Source organism: Oncorhynchus kisutch, linkage group LG24 (genome assembly GCF_002021735.2).
Source record: "Oncorhynchus kisutch isolate 150728-3 linkage group LG24, Okis_V2, whole genome shotgun sequence".
Lineage (NCBI taxonomy): Eukaryota > Metazoa > Chordata > Actinopteri > Salmoniformes > Salmonidae > Oncorhynchus > Oncorhynchus kisutch.
In genome coordinates this window covers 41,441,752-41,459,460 of record NC_034197.2, presented here as the reverse complement: position 1 = coordinate 41,459,460, position 17,709 = coordinate 41,441,752, and the positions used below count along the sequence as shown (strand labels likewise).

The window sequence follows — 17,709 nt, the reverse complement described above, 5'->3', positions numbered from 1 at the left end:
CTTGTGTTGTTGGTTTGTGTCTCTGACATGTTGCTGATGTCTTGTGTTGTTGGTTTGTGTCTCTGACATGTTGCTGATGTCTTGTGTTGTTGGTTTGTGTCTCTGACATGTTGCTGATGTCTTGTGTTGTTGGTTTGTGTCTCTGACGTGTTGCTGATGTCTTGTGTTGTTGGTTTGTGTCTCTGACATGTTGCTGATGTCTTGTGTTGTTGGTTTGTGTCTCTGACATGTTGCTGATGTCTTGTGTTGTTGGTTTGTGTCTCTGACGTGTTGCTGATGTCTTGTGTTGTTGGTTTGTGTCTCTTACATGTTGCTGATGTCTTGTGTTGTTGGTTTGTGTCTCTGACATGTTGCTGATGTCTTGTGTTGTTGGTTTGTGTCTCTGACATGTTGCTGATGTCTTGTGTTGTTGGTTTGTGTCTCTGACATGTTGCTGATGTCTTGTGTTGTTGGTTTGTGTCTCTGACATGTTGCTGATGTCTTGTGTTGTTGGTTTGTGTCTCTGACATGTTGCTGATGTCTTGTGTTGTTGGTTTGTGTCTCTGACATGTTGCTGATGTCTTGTGTTGTTGGTTTGTGTCTCTGACATGTTGCTGATGTCTTGTGTTGTTGGTTTGTGTCTCTGACATGTTGCTGATGTCTTGTGTTGTTGGTTTGTGTCTCTGACATGTTGCTGATGTCTTGTGTTGTTGGTTTGTGTCTCTGACATGTTGCTGATGTCTTGTGTTGTTGGTTTGTGTCTCTGACATGTTGCTGATGTCTTGTGTTGTTGGTTGTGTCTCTGACATGTTGCTGATTTGTGTTTGTTTGTCACTAACATGTTGCTGATGTCTTGTGTTGTTGGTTTGTGTCTCTGACATGTTGCTGATGTCTTGTGTTGTTGGTTTGTGTCTCTGACATGTTGCTGATGTCTTGTGTTGTTGGTTTGTGTCTCTGACATGTTGCTGATGTCTTGTGTTGTTGGTTTGTGTCTCTGACATGTTGCTGATGTCTTGTGTTGTTGGTTTGTGTCTCTGACATGTTGCTGATGTCTTGTGTTGTTGGTTTGTGTCTCTGACATGTTGCTGATGTCTTGTGTTGTTGGTTTGTGTCTCTGACATGTTGCTGATGTCTTGTGTCATGGTTTGTGTCTCTGACATGTTGCTGATGTCTTGTGTTGTTGGTTTGTGTCTCTTACATGTTGCTGATGTCTTGTGTTGTTGGTTTGTGTCTCTGACATGTTGCTGATGTCTTGTGTTGTTGGTTTGTGTCTCTGACGTGTTGCTGATGTCTTGTGTTGTTGGTTTGTGTCTCTGACGTGTTGCTGATGTCTTGTGTTGTTGGTTTGTGTCTCTGACGTGTTGCTGATATCTTGTGTTGTTGGTTTGTGTCTCTGACGTGTTGCTGATATCTTGTGTTGTTGGTTTGTGTCTCTGACGTGTTGCTGATGTCGTGTCGTGGTTTGTGTCGCTGTAGGTTACGTCTTTATGTGGATGACGTCCTGGAGAAGGCTGGGGATACTGGTCGTGGAGGGGCCAGCAGCAAGGCGCTACTACTACCTGGAGGGGTCTACCTGGGAGGAACACCTGACAACAGCCTCAGCAACCTTACCGGCTGTCTTAGCAACCTGTTCATCAAGAGGTTAGTAACCTTACTGGCTGCCATAGTAACCTTACCGACTGTCTTAGCAACCTGTTCATCAAGAGGTTAGTAACCTTACTGGCTGCCATAGTAACCTTACCTTACCTTATCGTCTGTCTTAGCACCCTGTTTATCAAAAGGATAGTAACCTTACTGGCTGCCATAGTAACCTTACCGGCTGTCTTAGCACCCTTTTCATCAAGAGGTTAGTAACCTAACTGGCTGCCATAGTAACCTTAACTTACCTTACCGTCTGTCTTAGCACCTTGTTTATCAAAAGGATAGTAACCTTACTGGCTATCATAGTAACCTTACCGGCTATCATAGTAACCTTACCGGCTGTCTTAGCAACCTTAGTGGCTGCCATAGCAACCTTAGCGGCTGCAATAGCAACCTTAGTGGCTGCCATAGCAACCTTACCGGCTTGCATAGCCACCTTACCGGCTGCCATAGCAACCTTACCAGCTGCCATAGCAACCTTACCGGCTGTCTTCGCAACCTGTTAATCAAGAGGTGAACAAAAGATGGGGTTAAGAGCACAGGAGTAGACAGAGCAGAGAAAGTAGGGAGGATTACATGAGTTTTGCAGTTTAAATTTAGAGATGGATATGTTGCTAATACTACTAGATCAGAAGCAAATTTTCTAAGACTAGATGTGATATATACCACTGTGTGTAAGACTATAACTGTAACTGTAGCCCATGGCAACGGGCTGACAGCACTATAACGACTGTACTCTACAGAGACAAGCCTTCTCAGATGGTGATGAACCTGATGAATGCTAAGGAGAACATCGACGTTCCTCTAGACTGTCCTGCTGCCAAGAAACCTCAGCAGATCCTGGCCACACTCCCACGCCAGAAGAGGCCTAAGGTACCTGATCTGACAATATCACATTCGCTCTGTATTGAGTGGGTTCACCTGACACTATAGAGATATACAGTATATTACTGTAATATAGCACATTCGCTCTGTATTGAGTGGGTTCACCTGACACTATAGAGATATACAGTATATTACTGTAATATAGCACATTCACTCTGTATCGAGTGGGTTCACCTGCCACTATAGAGATATACAGTATATTACTGTAATATAGCACATTCACTCTGTATCGAGTGGGTTCACCTGCCACTATAGAGATATACAGTATATTACTGTAATATAGCACATTCGCTCTGTATTGAGTGGGTTCACCTGACACTATAGAGATATACAGTATATTACTGTAATATAGCACATTCACTCTGTATCGAGTGGGTTCACCTGCCACCATAGAGATATACAGTATATTACTGTAATATAGCACATTCACTCTGTATCGAGTGGGTTCACCTGCCACCATAGAGATATACAGTATATTACTGTAATATAGCACATTCACTCTGTATCGAGTGGGTTCACCTGACACCATAGAGATATACAGTATATTACTGTAATATAGCACATTCACTCTGTATCGAGTGGGTTCACCTGCCACCATAGAGATATACAGTATATTACTGTAATATAGCACATTCACTCTGTATCGAGTGGGTTCACCTGCCACCATAGAGATATACAGTATATTACTGTAATATAGCACATTCACTCTGTATCGAGTGGGTTCACCTGCCACCAGAGATATACAGTATATTACTGTAATATAGCACATTCACTCTGTATTGAGTGGGTTCACCTGCCACCATAGAGATATACAGTATATTACTGTAATATAGCACATTCACTCTGTATTGAGTGGGTTCACCTGCCACCAGAGATATACAGTATATTACTGTAATATAGCACATTCACTCTGTATCGAGTGGGTTCACCTGCCACCAGAGATATACAGTATATTACTGTAATATAGCACATTCACTCTGTATCGAGTGGGTTCACCTGCCACCAGAGATATACAGTATATTACTGTAATATAGCACATTCACTCTGTATCGAGTGGGTTCACCTGCCACCAGAGATATACAGTATATTACTGTAATATAGCACATTCACTCTGTATCGAGTGGGTTCACCTGCCACCAGAGATATACAGTATATTACTGTAATATAGCACATTCACTCTGTATCGAGTGGGTTCACCTGCCACCATAGAGATATACAGTATATTACTGTAATATAGCACATTCACTCTGTATCGAGTGGGTTCACCTGCCACCATAGAGATATACAGTATATTACTGTAATATAGCACATTCACTCTGTATCGAGTGGGTTCACCTGCCACCAGAGATATACAGTATATTACTGTAATATAGCACATTCACTCTGTATCGAGTGGGTTCACCTGCCACCAGAGATATACAGTATATTACTGTAATATAGCACATTCACTCTGTATTGAGTGGGTTCACCTGCCACCATAGATATACAGTATATTACTGTAATATAGCACATTCACTCTGTATCGAGTGGGTTCACCTGCCACCAGAGATATACAGTATATTATTTAGTATGAATGGCTGTCTGTGTGTGTGTACGCATGTGTCTCAGTCTCCAATGCCGATGTTCACTTCACAGTTAGTCTCCATCACATTTTCAGTGTTTAACATTCATATACACCTGCTCGTTGAACATCTCATTCCAAAATCATGGCAATTAATATGGAGTTGGTCCCCTCGCCCTTTCATGCAATAACAGCCTCCACTCTTCTGGGAAGGCTTTCCACTAGATGTTGGAACATTGCTGCTATAACAGCCTCCACTCTTCTAGGAAGACTTTCCACTAGATGTTGGAACATTGCTGCTATAACAGCCTCCACTCTTCTGGGAAGGCTTTCCACTAGATGTAGGAACATTGCTGCTATAACAGCCTCCACTCTTCTAGGAAGGCTTTCCACTAGATGTTGGAACATTGCTGCTATAACAGCCTCCACTCGTCTGGGAAGGCTTTGCACTAGATGTTGGAACATTGCTGCTACAACAGCCTCCACTCTTCTGGGAAGGCTTTCCACTAGATGTTGGAACATTGCTGCTATAACAGCCTCCACTCTTCTGGGAAGGCTTTGCACTAGATGTTGGAACATTGCTGCTATAACAGCCTCCACTCTTCTGGGAAGGCTTTCCACTAGATGTTGGAACATTGCAGCGTTATGATTTCCCTTCACTGGAACTAAGGGGCCTAGCCCGAATCATGGAAAACAGCCCAGACCATTATTCCTCCTCCACCAAACTTTACAGTTGCCACTAAGCATTGGGGCAGGTAGCGTTCTCCTGGCATTTGCCAAACACAGATTCGTCCCTCGGACTGCCAGATGAAGAAGAGTGATTCATCACTCCAGAGAAAGCGTTTCCACTGCTCCTTGAGTCCAATGTCGGAGAGCTTTACACCACTCCAGCCAGCGCTTGGCATTGTGCATGGTGATCTGAGGCTTGTGTGCGGCTGCTTGGCCATGGAAACCCAGTTCATGAAGATTCTGACGAACAGTTTGCAACCAAGGACACTTGAACTCGCTACACGCTTCAGCGGTCCCGTTCTGTGAGCTTGTGTGGCCTACCACTTTGCGGCTGAGCCGTTGTTGCTCCTAGATGTTTCCACTTCACAATAACAGCACTTACAGTTGACCGGGGCAGCTCTAGCAGGGCAGAAATTTGACAAACTGACTTGTTGGAAAAGTGGCATCCTATGACGGTGCCAAGTTGAAAGTCACTGAGCTCTTCAGTAAGGGCCATTCTACTGCCGATATTTGTCTATGGAGGTTCCAGGGCTGTGTACTTTAATTTATACACCTGTCAGCAACTGGTGTGGCTTAAATAGCCTGAATCCACTCATTTGAAGGGCTGTCCACATACTTTAGACCATGTACTGTACCAGTGGATGAATAACTCTCTATCTACCCGTTGACCTGGTCTTTTACAACAACTCACTCTGATATTCTCTCTTTCCTCCCCCCCCCCTCCCTACCTCTACAGGGTAAACACAGGAAGCCGGCGGGTGGTGGTGTGTCAGGGGGGAGGAGCCGCAGTGCCAGGGAGTCCTGCCAGGGGGAGCTGGCGAATCAGGAAGTCGGAGCTCTGCATTTCAGTGGCTCCTCCCACAGCCACCAGCGCTACGACACGCTGCCCGAGGCCTTCAGCAGGACGTGAGTACTAGTACCAGTACCCCATATCTGGTCCTCTGGGATCTAGGACTATCTAGGGTGTAGGGCTAGGAGTCTATTTGGAATTCAGCTAGAGTGGTGTTTGAGATCGGCTACATTGCAGTCGGCGACTGCAGATTACCTTGCATCCTAAATAACCGCTCAGTATTATTTGTAGATCAGACAGGCTGCTCAATCTGTGATCAGTGACGGAGCAGAATTGATGCTATCGCACATGGCCAGTAACCAATCCCTTTCCCCGTCTCTACCACCTGTAACTCACCTGTCACTGTCCGGTCTCTACCACCTGTAACTCACCTGTCACTGTCCCGTCTCTACCACCTGTAACTCACCTGTCACTGTCCCGTCTCTACCACCTGTAACTCACCTGTCACTGTCCCGTCTCTCTCTCACCTGTAACTCACCTGTCACTGTCCCGTCTCTACCACCTGTAACTCACCTGTCACTGTCCAGTCTCTACCACCTGTAACTCACCTGTCACTGTCCAGTCTCTACCACCTGTAACTCACCTGTCACTGTCCCGTCTCTACCACCTGTTACTCACCTGTCACTGTCCCATCTCTCTCACCTGTAACTCACCTGTCACTGTCCCATCTCTACCACCTGTAACTCACCTGTCACTGTCCCGTCTCTACCACCTGTAACTCACCTGTCACTGTCCCATCTCTCTCACCTGTAACTCACCTGTCACTGTCCCGTCTCTACCACCTGTAACTCACCTGTCACTGTCCCATCTCTCTCACCTGTAACTCACCTGTCACTGTCCCGTCTCTACCACCTGTAACTCACCTGTCCCGTCTCTACCACCTGTAACTCACCTGTCACTGTCCCATCTCTCTCACCTGTAACTCACCTGTCACTGTCCCATCTCTCTCACCTGTAACTCACCTGTCACTGTCCCGTCTCTCTACCACCTGTCACTGTCCCGTCTCTACCACCTGTAACTCACCTGTCACTGTCCCATCTCTCTCACCTGTAACTCACCTGTCACTGTCCCATCTCTCTACCACCTGTAACTCACCTGTCACTGTCCCATCTCTCTCACCTGTAACTCACCTGTCACTGTCCCGTCTCTACCACCTGTAACTCACCTGTCACTGTCCCATCTCTCTCACCTGTAACTCACCTGTCACTGTCCCGTCTCTACCACCTGTAACTCACCTGTCACTGTCCCATCTCTCTCACCTGTAACTCACCTGTCACTGTCCCATCTCTCTCACCTGTAACTCACCTGTCACTGTCCCGTCTCTCTCACCTGTAACTCACCTGTCACTGTCCCGTCTCTACCACCTGTAACTCACCTGTCACTGTCCCATCTCTCTCACCTGTAACTCACCTGTCACTGTCCCGTCTCTCTCACCTGTAACTCACCTGTCACTGTCCCGTCTCTACCACCTGTAACTCACCTGTCACTGTCCCATCTCTCTCACCTGTAACTCACCTGTCACTGTCCCGTCTCTACCACCTGTAACTCACCTGTCACTGTCCCGTCTCTACCACCTGTAACTCACCTGTCACTGTTCCGTCTCTCTACCACCTGTAACTCACCTGTCACTGTCCCATCTCTCTCACCTGTAACTCACCTGTCACTGTCCCGTCTCTACCACCTGTAACTCACCTGTCCCGTCTCTACCACCTGTAACTCACCTGTCACTGTCCCGTCTCTACCACCTGTAACTCACCTGTCACTGTCCCGTCTCTACCACCTGTAACTCACCTGTCACTGTCCCATCTCTCTCACCTGTAACTCACCTGTCACTGTCCCGTCTCTACAACCTGTAACTCACCTGTCCCGTCTCTACCACCTGTAACTCACCTGTCACTGTCCCGTCTCTACCACCTGTAACTCACCTGTAACTCACCTGTCACTGTCCCGTCTCTACCACCTGTAACTCACCTGTCCCGTCTCTACCACCTGTAACTCACCTGTCACTGTCCCGTCTCTACCACCTGTAACTCACCTGTCACTGTCCCGTCTCTCTCTCACCTGTAACTCACCTGTCACTGTCCCATCTCTACCACCTGTAACTCACCTGTCACTGTTCCGTCTCTCTACCACCTGTAACTCACCTGTCACTGTCCCGTCTCTCTACCACCTGTAACTCACCTGTCACTGTCCCATCTCTCTCACCTGTAACTCACCTGTCACTGTCCCGTCTCTCTACCACCTGTAACTCACCTGTCACTGTCCCATCTCTCTCACCTGTAACTCACCTGTCACTGTCCCGTCTCTACCACCTGTAACTCACCTGTCACTGTCCCGTCTCTACCACCTGTAACTCACCTGTCACTGTCCCGTCTCTACCACCTGTAACTCACCTGTCACTGTCCCGTCTCTACCACCTGTAACTCACCTGTCACTGTCCCATCTCTCTCTCACCTGTAACTCACCTGTCACTGTCCCGTCTCTACCACCTGTAACTCACCTGTCACTGTCCCGTCTCTACCACCTGTAACTCACCTGTCACTGTCCCGTCTCTACCACCTGTAACTCACCTGTCACTGTCCAGTCTCTACCACCTGTAACTCACCTGTCACTGTCCCGTCTCTACCACCTGTAACTCACCTGTCACTGTCCCGTCTCTACCACCTGTAACTCACCTGTCACTGTCCCGTCTCTACCACCTGTAACTCACCTGTCACTGTCCCATCTCTCTCACCTGTAACTCACCTGTCACTGTCCCGTCTCTACCACCTGTAACTCACCTGTCACTGTCCCATCTCTCTCACCTGTAACTCACCTGTCACTGTTCCGTCTCTCTACCACCTGTAACTCACCTGTCACTGTCCCATCTCTCTCACCTGTAACTCACCTGTCACTGTCCCGTCTCTACCACCTGTAACTCACCTGTCACTGTCCCGTCTCTACCACCTGTAACTCACCTGTCACTGTCCCGTCTCTACCACCTGTAACTCACCTGTCACTGTCCCATCTCTCTCACCTGTTACTCACCTGTCACTGTCCCGTCTCTACCACCTGTAACTCACCTGTCACTGTCCCATCTCTCTCACCTGTAACTCACCTGTCACTGTCCCGTCTCTACCACCTGTAACTCACCTGTCACTGTTCCGTCTCTCTACCACCTGTAACTCACCTGTCACTGTCCCGTCTCTACCACCTGTAACTCACCTGTCACTGTCCCGTCTCTACCACCTGTAACTCACCTGTCACTGTCCCGTCTCTACCACCTGTAACTCACCTGTCACTGTTCCGTCTCTCTACCACCTGTAACTCACCTGTCACTGTCCCATCTCTCTCACCTGTAACTCACCTGTCACTGTTCCGTCTCTCTCACCTGTAACTCACCTGTCCCGTCTCTACCACCTGTAACTCACCTGTAACTCACCTGTCCCGTCTCTACCACCTGTAACTCACCTGTCCCCTTCTCTCCCCCCAGGCCTCACATCTCCATGGGTCTGCGTGTGAACTCGTCAGACGGCCTGGTGTTCTATGTGTCAGGATCACCAGAACGTTCTAGTAGCAGCTCTGTGATGACCCTCTCTGTCTCAGACGGTCACCTGTTGCTCCTCCTCATCAACGGAGGGAAGAGGAAGACCACCATCCGCAGCCACAGGAAGTGCAACGACGGACAGTGGCACACGGTATGTCATGTAATAAAGACATGATCATTGTCACGTGGATCAGATCCTTGTATTTAGATATAAAAATATAAACATCACATGCACCGAATACAACAGGTGAATGCTTCCTTGCAAGCCCTGCTCTGCAGTACGGAAGCATCTGTCGTATGTTGCCAGACTGTCTCATCGTCGCTTTGTCCCTTTTTTCCTGATTTTTAAATCAAGATTTAGACTGAGGTTTATGTGTATCTGACTTGTGTGTGTTTGTTCAGGTGTTTGTGAAGAGGGAGGGAGAGAAGGTCGGTTTGATTGTTGATGGGATCGATGCCCAGTCTAAGAGGGTCTCAGGGGGGGAGAAGAACCAGCTCAGTTCCCCTCTCTACATCGGAGGAGTTCCCTCAGGACTCACCAGCTCACTTCTCTCGGTAATACAACCTTTCCTCTACTCTCCTTTCCTCTCAGTAATACAACCTTTCCTCTACTCTCCTTTCCTCTCAGTAATTCAGCCTTTCCTCTACTCTGCTCCACTCTCATTTCCTCTACTCTGCTCCACTCTCCTTTCCTCTCACTAATACAACCTTTCCTCCACTCTGCACCACTCTCCTTTCCTCTCAGTAATTCAGCCTTTCCTCCACTCTCCTTTACTCTCAGTAATTCAGCCTTTCCTTCACTCTGCTCCACTCTCCTTTACTCTCAGTAATTCAGCCTTTTCTCCACTCTGCTCCACTCTCCTTTCCTCCCAGTAATTCAGCCTTTCCTCTACTCTCCTTTCCTCTCAGTAATTCAGCCTTTCCTCCGCTCTCCTTTCCTCTCAGTAATTCAGCCTTTCCTCCACTCTCCTTTCCTCTCAGTAATTCAGCCTTTCCTCCGCTCTCCTTTCCTCTCAGTAATTCAGCCTTTCCTCCGCTCTCCTTTCCTCTCAGTAATTCAGCCTTTCCTCCACTCTCCTTTCCTCTCAGTAATTCAGCCTTTCCTCCACTCTCCTTTCCTCTCAGTAATTCAGCCTTTCCTCCACTCTCCTTTCCTCTCAGTAATTCAGCCTTTCATCCACTCTCCTTTCCTCTCAGTAATTCAGCCTTTCCTCCACTCTCCTTTCCTCTCAGTAATACAGCCTTTCCTCTCAGTATTTCAGCCTTTCCTCCACTCTCCTTTCCTCTCAGTAATTCAGCCTTTTCTCCACTCTGCTCCACTCTCCTTTCCTCCCAGTAATTCAGCCTTTCCTCCACTCTCCTTTCCTCTCAGTAATTCAGCCTTTCCTCTCAGTAATTCAGCCTTTCCTCTGCTCTGCTCCACTCTCCTTTCCTCTCAGTAATTCAGCCTTTCCTCCGCTCTCCTTTACTCTCCTTTCCCCTCCTTTACTCTCCTTTCCCCTCCTTTACTCTCCTTTACTCTCCTTTACTCTCCTTTCCCCTCCTTTACTCTCCTTTACTCTCCTTTCCCCTCCTTTACTCTCCATTACTCTCCTTTACTCTCCTTTCCCCTCCTTTACTCTCCTTTACTCTCCTTTCCCCTCCTTTACTCTCCATTACTCTCCTTTCCCCTCCTTTACTCTCCTTTACTCTCCTTTCCCCTCCTTTACTCTCCTTTACTCTCCTTTCCCCTCCTTTACTCTCCTTTACTCTCCTTTACTCTCCTTTCCCCTCCTTTACTCTCCTTTACTCTCCTTTCCCCTCCTTTACTCTCCTTTACTCTCCTTTACCCTCCTTTACTCTCCTTTCCCCTCCTTTACTCTCCTTTCCCCTCCTTTACTCTCCTTTCCCCTCCTTTACTCTCCTTTCCCCTCCTTTACTCTCCTTTCCTCTCCTTTACTCTCCTTTCCCCTCCTTTACTCTCCTTTCCTCTCCTTTACTCTCCTTTCCCCTCCTTTACTCTCCTTTACTCTCCTTTCCTCACATCCCATTTTCAGCAGAATAATTTAGAATTAGACATATCAATACCAAATTTGTCTTTCTTTTTCATTGTATCTCCTCGTCTCCTTCTCCGAGAAGGTCCAAGTTCCCTCCCCTCTCTGATTATTCTCCTATTCTGTTTTGAGGAAAGAGAGGAAAGAGGAATTAAGTAATACATACAATATAAATGAATAAAGGAAGACATAACACTCTGGTATTTAGTTCCTTAACAATGGTGTGTTTCCCTCCATGTAGATGCCAGGTTCAGGAGGGTTTGTGGGCTGTGTGAGGGACCTGGAGCTGAATGAGGAGAGCCCAGCCAGTCCCTCCGCCAGCCTGGGGGTTGTACCCTGCTTCCAGACCGCTCTGCAGCCTGGGGCATACTTCTCCTCCCAGGGAGGACTCATGGCTATAGGTATAGACGATCTCGTCTCTTCTCGCTGTCTAACTCTGTAACACTCTCTCTGAAACCATTTTGATTCACTTGGCTACTCTTGAAAATGTTGGATTGGATTTTTTTTTTTTACAATGATCTTTAAAATTTGGGATGTTGATTTGGGGAAGGGGGGTGAGGTTTGCAACCCATCAAGAAAATAACAGATGAAAAAAAATTAAGAATTCCAGAACTTTGAGACAACAACAAAAGACACATGACCGTGTCAAGTCTGAGTCTGAATAACCTCTCTCTGTCTAGATGAGTCCCTGATGTTGGGCCGGGACCTGGAGGTCCAGCTGGAGGTCAGGCCGGTGTCAGACTCTGGTCTCCTGCTGCATGCTGGTTCCAGGGCTGGACAACAGCTCAGCCTCTACCTCTATCAGGGAGCCGTAACTGTCACAGTAAACCGTGGCAGCGGAGAGTTCTATACCTCCTTCACACCAGAGGAGTCCTTGTGTGACGGACGCTGGCACAGTATTAAAAGTGAGTGTTATATTGTACACACACACACACACACACACACACACACACACACACACACACACACACACACACACATTGATGTTTAAAGGAATTCATAGTTCCACCTTCTTTAGCATTGTAATGTCCTGTCATTCGAGATTTGCAACAATATGATATTAATGTTTAAAAGTCTCGAATAATTGTATTTTTTGGTTAATTGATTGGTTGATTGGCGAGTGATATGTTGTGTTCTGGTTGTTTTCCCTGTAGTTGTGAAGAAGAGCAACGTGCTCCAACTCCATGTGGATACAGCCAGTGAACACAGTGTGGGGCCCAAACAAGGCCGACCATCAGGGGCCAAGGAGGCTGTGTACCTGGGGGGAGCACCAGGTGAGAGACCCCCCCCCCCCCCAGCTAGCTGTTTGTTTACACGTAGCTAGTAGAGCTAGACAGTAATACAAATGCCAGCGCTGACACCTTGTGGTGATAATGTTGAACTGCATATAATTAGGCTGTGTACCTGGGTGGAGCACCAGGTGAGAGACCCCCCCCCCCGATGGAGATACTGTAGAGCTTTTCAACTGTCAAAACAATAACACTCTCTATATGCATATAAACCAAAAGGTTCCTCCAGTAAACATCAACCGGCGCCATGATTGCTTTGTTAGTTGGCTAGCTAGCTCAAAAGGACAATTATCGTAACCAAAATAAACTGAACAAAACTAGTTATATACACACATTGACTTGTTGCTACCAGTTCGTTCCACTAAACAAACGTTCGAATAATGTTAGTTTCCCTTTTTATTATCCATTTTCCCTGGTGGTGTTAGCTACATTTGGCTAGCACAGAAAATAACCCGCAAAGCTAGTGTGCTTTCAAGTTCGAGAAAGATCAGCTTACCTCATTAGCTAGCTAGCTAGATTAATTTATCTCACGACAGCCATCAATATAACTAAACTAAATGTAGCTAGTGTACGAGTCCAATGTTTAATGGCCACATTGTTCAAAAGTTAGCTAGCAGCACTAATTACCTCACAATCAACCCCTCGCCAATCTGTCTCTCCTAGCTCTCTGTCTTCTTCCTCCAAAACACAACTATGTTTTACCCAGGTGCATTGGAATGGGGTCAGTTGTTCAACTGAATGCCTTCAACTGAAATGTGTCTTCCGCATTTAACCCAACCCCTCTGAATCAGAGAGGTGCGGGTGGCTGCCTTAATCGACGTCTTCGGCGCCCCAGGGAACAGTGGGTTAACTGCCTTGTTCAGGGGCAGAGCGACAGCTTTTTACCTTGTCAGCTCGGGGATTCGATCCACCAACCTTTCGGTTACTAGCACAACATTCTAACCGCTAGGCTACCAGCCGACCCACTTAATGTCCATTAAGAAACATACTGTAGTCGTAATGAACCTCTAGCATGTGCTAGAGTATTTAGTCAGCCACCAATTGTGCAAGTTCTCCCACTTAAAAAGATGAGAGAGGCCTGTAATTTTCATCATAGGTACACTTCACTTGTATTATCCTCCTCACGTTACGAGACCCAGCTAGCTGTTTGTTTACACGTAGCTAGTAGAGCTAGACAGTAATACAAATGCCAGCGCTGACACCTTATGGTGATAATGTTGAACTGCATATAATTACACCAGGATGATGCATAACATGAAGCAAACAAATTTCAACTTTATTTCAAGCAACATGTATTTTAAATTTAAATTAAATTAACCTTAACATATTCATTTTCTGCACACCCTCGTGACGGTGATATTTATTAATAATGTCACTCTCCTGAGCATGTCATCCTTAAAGCCTATCTTCATTACAAGGCTAGGGCACTAATCAATTTCATGACGGCATGTACAGTAGCTGTAGTAGTCTAATCTGGCACCCTTCCACATGGTTAGCCTCATTACGAGTCTAATCTGGCATCCTTCCACATGGTTAGCCTCATTATGAGTCTAATCTGGCATCCTTCCACATGGTTAGCCTCATTATGAGTCTAATCTGGCATCCTTCCACATGGTTAGCCTCATTACGAGTCTAATCTGGCATCCTTCCACATGGTTAGCCTCATTATGAGTCTAATCTGGCATCCTTCCACATGGTTAGCCTCATTATGAGTCTAATCTGGCATCCTTCCACATGGTTAGCCTCATTACGAGTCTAATCTGGCATTCTTCCACATGGTTAGCCTCATTACGAGTCTAATCTGGCATCCTTCCACATGGTTAGCCTCATTACGAGTCTAATCTGGCATCCTTCCACATGGTTAGCCTCATTACGAGTCTAATCTGGCATCCTTCCACATGGTTAGCCTCATTACGAGTCTAATCTGGCATCCTTCCACATGGTTAGCCTCATTATGAGTCTAATCTGGCATCCTTCCACATGGTTAGCCTCATTACGAGTCTAATCTGGCATCCTTCAACATGGTTAGCCTCATTTAGAGTCTACTCTGGCATCCTTCCACATGGTTAGCCTCATTACGAGTCTAATCTGGCATCCTTCCACATGGTTAGCCTCATTACGAGTCTAATCTGGCATCCTTCCACATGGTTAGCCTCATTACGAGTCTAATCTGGCATCCTTCCACATGGTTAGCCTCATTATGAGTCTAATCTGGCATCCTTCCACATGGTTAGCCTCATTACGAGTCTAATCTGGCATCCTTCCACATGGTTAGCCTCATTACGAGTCTAATCTGGCATCCTTCAACATGGTTAGCCTCATTTAGAGTCTACTCTGGCATCCTTCCACATGGTTAGCCTCATTACGAGTCTAATCTGGCATCCTTCCACATGGTTAATTCATGAAAAGACAAACCCACTTTGCTCTGGGTCAGCCTTTTGTTTCCTTTCTAAGTTATTATCAAATGATTCCCACGTTCTCTTAGATGTGTGACTGCATTTCCTCGTTCTAACAGTATCAATTCAAATGTAAACAACGTGTGAGGATTTGCTAAACATGACACGCCCACGTGTACAAATGCATTGGACACGCCCACGAGGCCAATTCTAATCGCATGATACCGTATGTCTACATTGGGCATGCATGCCATAAATGATCTCACATCCAATGTAAGCAATAGAACCAAATGTATGGATAGTGGGGGAAAGAGAAACATCCGCTGGAGAGTGACCACGGTGAAGGGACTGTGAAGTAGCCATGTAATGTATGAGTTCCATTCCTGTATGGCTGACCGGGCCGGGCCGCAAACCCCTATTCTACTGGCACTTGAAATAGCATGCTAACCACTGGGGAAGGAGGACAGTCAGTGTAGTAGAACGAAGCAAACCGGCACTAAATTGTAGGAGGCATGGCCGCGGGACGATGTTTTGGGTTGGGGGGGGGCATGGCCACGGGAAGATGTTTTGGGTTGGGGGGGGGGGGGCATGGCCGCGAGAAGATGTTTTGGGTTGTGGGGGCTGGCCACGGGAAGATGTTTTGGGTTGGGGGGGGTTGGCCACGGGAAGATGTTTTGGGTTGGGGGGGTTGGCCACGGGAAGATGTTTTGGGTTGGGGGGGTTGGCCACGGGAAGATGTTTTGGATTGTGAGGGCTGGCCACGGGAAGATGTTTTGGGTTGGGGGGGTTGGCCATGGGAAGATGTTTTGGATTGTGAGGGCTGGCCACGGGAAGATGTTTTGGGTTGGGGGGGCTGGCCACGGGAAGATGTTTTGAGTTGTGGGGGCTGGCCACGGGAAGATGTTTTGGGTTGGGGGGGCTGGCCACGGGAAGATGTTTTGGGTTGGGGGGGCTGGCCACGGGAAGATGTTTTGAGTTGTGGGGGCTGCTAATGTTACTATACATGCAGGCAATACAGCCCGATGCAATGCTTCTTTGGGAAATCTATCAACTTAAATGTTCATAAATAGATTCATCCCTGGTCGTAAGGGAATACCATGGTCAAAAAACATCTAGGATCCCCCCAGTCATTGATTGGTGGCCTGTGGAATGTTGTCCCACTCCTCTTCAATGGCTGTGTGAAGTTGCTGGATATTGGCGGGAACTGGAAGGTTAACAGGTCGATCCAGAGCATCCCAAACATGCTCAATGGGTGACACGTCTGGTGAGTATGCAGGCCATGGAAGCACTGGGACATTTTCAGCTTTCATGAATTGTGTACAGATCCTTGCGACATGGGGCCGGGCATTATCATCCCCACAGCATGATGCTTCCACCACCATGCTTCAGCATAGGGATAGTGCCAGGTTTCCTCCAGGCGTGACTCTTGGCTTCATCAGACCAGAGAATCTTGTTTCTCATGGTCTGAGAGTCTTTAGGTGCCTTTTGGCAAACTCTAAGCAGGCTGTCATGTGCCTTTTACTGAGGAGTGGCTTCCGACTGGCCACTCTACCATAAAGGCCTGATTGATGGAGTGCTGCAGAGATGGTTGTCCTTCTGGAAGGTTCTCCCCATCTCCACAGAGAAACTCTGGAGCTCTGTCAGAGTGACCATTGGGGTCATGGTCACCTCCCTGACCAAGGCCCTTCTCCCCCGATTGCTCAGTTTGGCCAGGGAGGCCAGCTCTAGGAAGAGTCTTGGTGGTTGGTTCACAACTTCTTCCATTTAAGAATGATAGAGGCCCCTGTGTTCTTGGGGACCTTCAATGTTCACAGGGGTCCGGACTAACATGACAAACATTTATCTCAGAAGTCAAACATTTGAATAGTTAAGGTAATGATACCATGGTTTTAAATCTTAAACTGTGTATGGGTACCTTGCGGGATACAGATAAGTGAAATGGAGAGTGTTTTTGCCACACATACAACCCCATCTTAAATTATCTTTCCGTGTTGCAACTCAGCATTTCCTGTGGTCTTCTTCTCTCTCCTCTAGATGGTGTTGATGTGCCGGGCCTCCCCGATGCCCTGCCCTCCTTCCATGGTTGTGTTCGGAGAGCAGTCCTGAACCAGCGACCAGCCATGCTTTCTAAACCTCTGTCAGTACACGGAGCTGTGGGCACACAGGGCTGTCCAGCCATGTAGACCCCTTTTAGCCCTGTTTACAGCCAGCTAGCTCTGGGTCATGTTCATAAGGACATTACAGAAAATTCAGATAGAAATACCTATGTAGAACCAATATGATTCTCTGTCATGTATACTGTCTTCATGTAGCTCAGTCTAATATATCTACAGCTGTACAGTCGTGGCCAAAAGTTGAGAATGACACAAAATATAAATTTTCACAAAGTCTGCTGCCTCAGTTTCGATGATGGTAATTTGCATATACTCCAGAATGTTATGAAGAGTGATCAAATGAATTGCAAAGTCCCTCTTTTCCATGCAAATGAACTGAATCCCCACTGCATTTCAGCCCTGCCACAAAAGGACGAGCTGATATGTCAGTGTTTCTCTCGTTAACACAGGTGTGAGTGTTGACGAGGACAAGGCTGGAGATCACTCTGTCATGCTGATTGAGTTCGAATAACAGACTGGAAGCTTCAAATGGAGGGTGGTGCTTGGAATCATTGTTCTTCCTCTGTCAACCATGGTTACCTGCAAGGCTTCCCAGGCAAGGATATTGCTGCCAGTAAGATTGCACCTAAATCAACCATTTATCGGATCATCAAGAACTTCAAGGAGAGTGGTTTAATTGTTGTGAAGGCGGCTTCAGGGCACCCAA

General features: G+C 47.0%; 1 protein-coding gene across 1 annotated transcript in view; it reads left to right on the top strand.

Moving 5' to 3' along the window:
- The window catches only part of LOC109881165 (laminin subunit alpha-5-like), a 272,787-nt gene extending 255,267 nt beyond the window's left edge, over window positions 1–17,520 (top strand). Inside the window, 9 exon segments of the mRNA XM_031803671.1 lie at window positions 1,456–1,620; window positions 2,364–2,493; window positions 5,532–5,701; window positions 9,118–9,322; window positions 9,574–9,726; window positions 11,446–11,605; window positions 11,885–12,109; window positions 12,359–12,478; window positions 16,924–17,520. Of these exon segments, the coding sequence (XP_031659531.1) occupies window positions 1,456–1,620; window positions 2,364–2,493; window positions 5,532–5,701; window positions 9,118–9,322; window positions 9,574–9,726; window positions 11,446–11,605; window positions 11,885–12,109; window positions 12,359–12,478; window positions 16,924–17,072 (1,477 nt within the window). The 3' untranslated portion in view covers window positions 17,073–17,520.
- The last annotated feature ends 189 nt before the right edge of the window (window positions 17,521–17,709 follow it).